General features: G+C 30.1%; 1 protein-coding gene across 1 annotated transcript; it reads left to right on the top strand.

Moving 5' to 3' along the window:
* Positions 1-325: 325 nt before the first annotated feature.
* LOC119614748 lies at positions 326-826 on the top strand (the record flags this gene model as incomplete). The annotated part of the gene is made up of 2 exons (XM_037970861.1): positions 326-427; positions 509-826. Coding segments are annotated over exons 1-2 (420 nt in total), but the record flags the coding sequence as incomplete, so codon positions are not given.
* Between the last annotated feature and the right edge of the window lie 3658 nt (positions 827-4484).

The raw sequence follows: 4484 nt of genomic DNA, 5'->3' as shown, positions 1-4484 counted from the left end.
TCAAAAGTATTTAAAAACAAAATATTAAGGCAAAAAAGAAAGTACTTGCGTATGTGTGTATATAGTTGTTTGTAAGTCATTACTAGACTCCTTCTAAGTCATGCAGACGGTATGTACTAGTCATTGAAAAGTAAGTTCTTGAGTAGGTACAAGTTATTACCAATTAGTCAATTACCTATGTTAATAGGCGAGTGGTTACAATTAAAAATCATTACTAAAGTTTTTGCTGGAGTTTTATTTCATAATTAAAATGAAATTATAAACATTTTGATAAAATGTTTAATTATTCAAATTAATTTAAACAAATTTATAGCAAATTTTCAAAATGAAGTCACATTTAGAAGAAGCAACAACAGCGCTTAAAATGACAAATTATATAAATTTCTTAATTTGCTTAATTTGTTTACCGCTATTAACCGCTAAAAAGGTAAAATATAATGAATAACATTATTTTAATAATGCATTACGAATGTTATTATTTTAATTAAAAAAATAATAATTAAAACAGTACGCCATCTATACACATTTAGAGTGTCCCCAACCACATGTTGAAATCGTAACGGATTACAATTGTACTTTGGTAAAAAATTCCAAAGGATTTTTAACCATGAATACAGGATTTAAATTCAAACGTGATCTCTACAATATAATGGCTAATTTTCAGGTGAAAATAAAACGTGGCCCAACTCTATACGAAACCTATTTGAATATGAATATAGATATTTGTGAAGCTTTGAGTGCGGCACATAAACATTTTCTCTTGAAAATGATTTCCCTGGAAATATTGCGAACCAGTAATTTACCACTCGAATGTCCTTTGAAAAAGGTAAGACATAGTAATAGGACAAAATTCCGAATATTAAAATACAAGTGGCTTTTTTGTTAACTTTCAGAATGTGTATTATTTTATTAGAAATTTTACCATAAATGATTATTACATACCGCCCTATGTACCCGAATTGGAATTTTCTACTTATTGTGATTTTTATGTGAATAAACGTAAATATTTGACTTTTAATTCATTCGGCAAGATTGTCGATTCCAAGAGGCGTAATAGAAATTCTCTGACGATTGTTAAAATATAATGAAGAAATTATGTGCGTTCAATAAAATCGGTTTTATGAGCCTAAATAATAAAACTCATTGTCATTATCTTCTTCATATCTACTTTATTTTTCTGATTTTGAATTTCTCGTAAGTATTACTAGACTCCTTCTAAGTAATGCAGACATTATGTACTAGTCGTTGAAAATTAAGTTGTGGCATCATTACCATGTTTTCGGTGGAATGGTAAGGGATTGTACTTACCCAAAAACTTACTTTTAATGGTCGTCTGCATTACTTAGAAGGACTGTAGTAATGACTTACAAAAACTTTATATGTAAGTACTTACTAGTAAGCATTGACATTTTCTATTAAAATTTCATTTTAAGGCAAACATAGTAATTTTGTGTGAAAGCCGTTTGCTGGGGTCACGTTACCTTGATGAATATTCCCCATCTTGTTGTTATTGCAATTCCGGGAAAAAGAAATGCTACCAGTACCGCTTTCTGTTGTGACTATAGAATTATTATCAAATGTATCCTTATCTATAGAAAAGTTGTCTTTAACAGAGCAACTTTTTCTATAGAAAAGTTATTTGAAACAGAGCAACTTTTTCTATAGAAAATTTGTCTGAAGTAGAGCAACTTTTTCTATAGAAAAATTGTCTGAAATAGAGCAACTTTTTCTATAGAAAAGTTGTCTGTAATAGAGCAACATTTTCTATAGAAAAGTTGTCTGTAATAGAGCAACTTTTTCTATAGAAAAGTTGTCTGTAATAGAGCAACTTTTTCTATAGAAAAGTTGTCTGTAATAGAGCAACTTTTTCTATAGAAAAGTTGTCTGTAATAGAGCAACTTTTTCTATAGAAAAGTTGTCTGTAATAGAGCAACTTTTTCTATAGAAAAGTTGTCTGTAACAGAGCAACTTTTTCTATAGAAAAGTTGTCTGTAACAGAGCAACTTTTTCTATAGAAAAATTGTCTGTAACAGAGCAACTTTTTCTATAGAAAAGTTGTCTGTAACAGAGCAACTTTTTCTATAGAAAAGTTTTCTGTAACAGAGCAACTTTTTCTATAGAAAAGTTGTCTGTAACAGAGCAACTTTTTCTATAGAAAAGTTGTCTGTAACAGAGCAACTTTTTCTATAGAAAAGTTGTCTGTAACAGAGCAACTTTTTCTATAGAAAAGTTGTCTGTAACAGAGCAACTTTTTCTATAGAAAAGTTGTCTGTAACAGAGCAACTTTTCTATAGAAAAGTTGTCTGTAACAGAGCAACTTTTTCTATAGAAAAGTTGTCTGTAACAGAGAAACTTTTTCTATAGAAAAGTTGTCTGTAACAGAACAACTTTTTCTATAGAAAAGTAGTCTGTAACAGAGCAACTTTTTCTATAGAAAAGTTGTCTGTAACAGAGCAACTTTTTCTATAGAAAAGTTGTCTGTAACAGAGCAACTTTTTCTATAGAAAAGTTTTCTGTAACAGAGCAACTTTTTCTATAGAAAAGTTTTCTGTAACAGAGCAACTTTTTCTATAGAAAAGTTGTCTGTAACAGAGCAACTTTTTCTATAGAAAAGTTGTCTGTAACAGAGCAACTTTTTCTATAGAAAAGTTGTCTGTAACAGAGCAACTTTTTCTATAGAAAAGTTGTCTGTAGCAGAGCAACTTTTTCTATAGAAAAGTTGTCTGTAACAGAGCAACTTTTTCTATAGAATAGTTGTCTGTAACAGAGCAACTTCTAATACCCCTTTACTCCGTAATTATACATATGTTCGGTTATCGAACATATGTATATGTTCGGTTATCGAACATATGAAATTCGGTGGGAATATTTTACTTCCTATAAACCTTGTTTATATCGAATTTCACCGCTGTACCCGTATTTTTAAGTCAGTAATGAGCGTTACGATGATTAGGGCAATTATGGATCGATCGTCGTAAAATTTGGTGCAAACAGTTTGGTTCGTATTTTTAATCCAGTTCTGATTTCTTAAACTATATTTCGGTGGACCATATGTATGGGAGCTACTTAGGTGAAAGAATCGTCCGATATTACTAGCTCTTTCCTTTCGGGCACTATCTTGGTTTCAACCGAAAGATACACCGACAGACGAACTAACATGGCTAGATTGTTGTAGAATCTAATAAGGATCTATAATATATATACTTTCTTGGACTAAAAACAGATTTTCTTCATTGAAACGTTATTCTTTGAATTACAACCAATTTTATAAATCCAGTTCTAATAAAGTAATATGAAGAATTTTGAATAAAAGTGCAGCTTTAGCTACATTAAAGAATAGCGCGCTATATCGTAAATATCTGCCTTGTAAAAAAAACCAATCGGCTTACATTGTTAACATCATCCTACATGTTGCTTATTCAACATAACTCATTTAAAATTTTGACATTTTGCTAATCCTATTATTATCTTCAATTACATCACCTGCTTTGCCAAAAAGCAAAGCCAAACAACACTATCCTTTCACTGCCTTAAAATAACCCTACAGCGAAATGCCTTTAGCAACTACGAAAAACAACATACCTTGTCATTTGCATATTTAATATACTCTTGTAGTATATTTAACTTATTTTAGCTGTAAACATGAACAATTTAAATTACAACATTAAATGCATTTCAGTTTCATTGCAACGAAAGTTTCGCAAAAAAAAAAGTAATAATAATTATTTTATCAATGTGTTTTGCATACGACTTATATGATCATTTAATAATTTGGGAATATCTGCGAAAACGCCTTCAGACATTTGGTTTTATTTTAACTGTCACTGGTCACACAACTTGAAAATATTGTTGAATGCAACACGTTATTGCTGTTCTTGTTGATGATGATGACAATGATGATGTTGCAATAATTTGTAATTATCTTTTCCACCATTCACATGTTCACGTACTTGTTGTAGTCGTAAAATTTAATTTTTAAATTATTTATTAAGTATTCATCATTTGGCCGATAGCATTTTATTGTAATGTGTTTTTTGTTTTAAGTAGAATTTTATTGATGCAGATGTAATATAATAGAATTTTTATGTAGCGATAGTTAAAGTAGAATTTTGTAACATCTTTGATTTATGGAGAATAAACATGTTGGATTAGACGAAAGTATGGAATACTATGTTGTGCATGGAAATCGGCTTAGGTTTATCCATCTATAGTAGTTCGTACTATATATAGTCTAAAGTTAATCATAATCTCTAGTACAGGCTACAGAATATAGTACACATGCTAGTCTATAGTCCAAACTTCGGTATAGTCTAGTCTATAGTCTAGTCTATAGTCTAGTCTATAGTCTAGTCTATAGTCTAGTCTATAGTCTAGTCTATAGTTAGTCTATAGTCTAGTCTATAGTCTAGTCTATAGTCTAGTCTATAGTCTAGTCTATAGTCTAGTCTATAGTCTAGTCTATAGTCTAGTCTATAGTCTAGTCT

The sequence above is a fragment of the Lucilia sericata genome, unplaced genomic scaffold (assembly GCF_015586225.1).
Source record: "Lucilia sericata isolate MDLA Ls3-8-SP2 unplaced genomic scaffold, ASM1558622v1 Contig003334F_arrow, whole genome shotgun sequence".
In the NCBI taxonomy this organism is placed as follows: domain Eukaryota; kingdom Metazoa; phylum Arthropoda; class Insecta; order Diptera; family Calliphoridae; genus Lucilia; species Lucilia sericata.
Note: the sequence above shows the minus strand (reverse complement) of the source record. Positions and strands in the feature narration are given on the sequence as shown.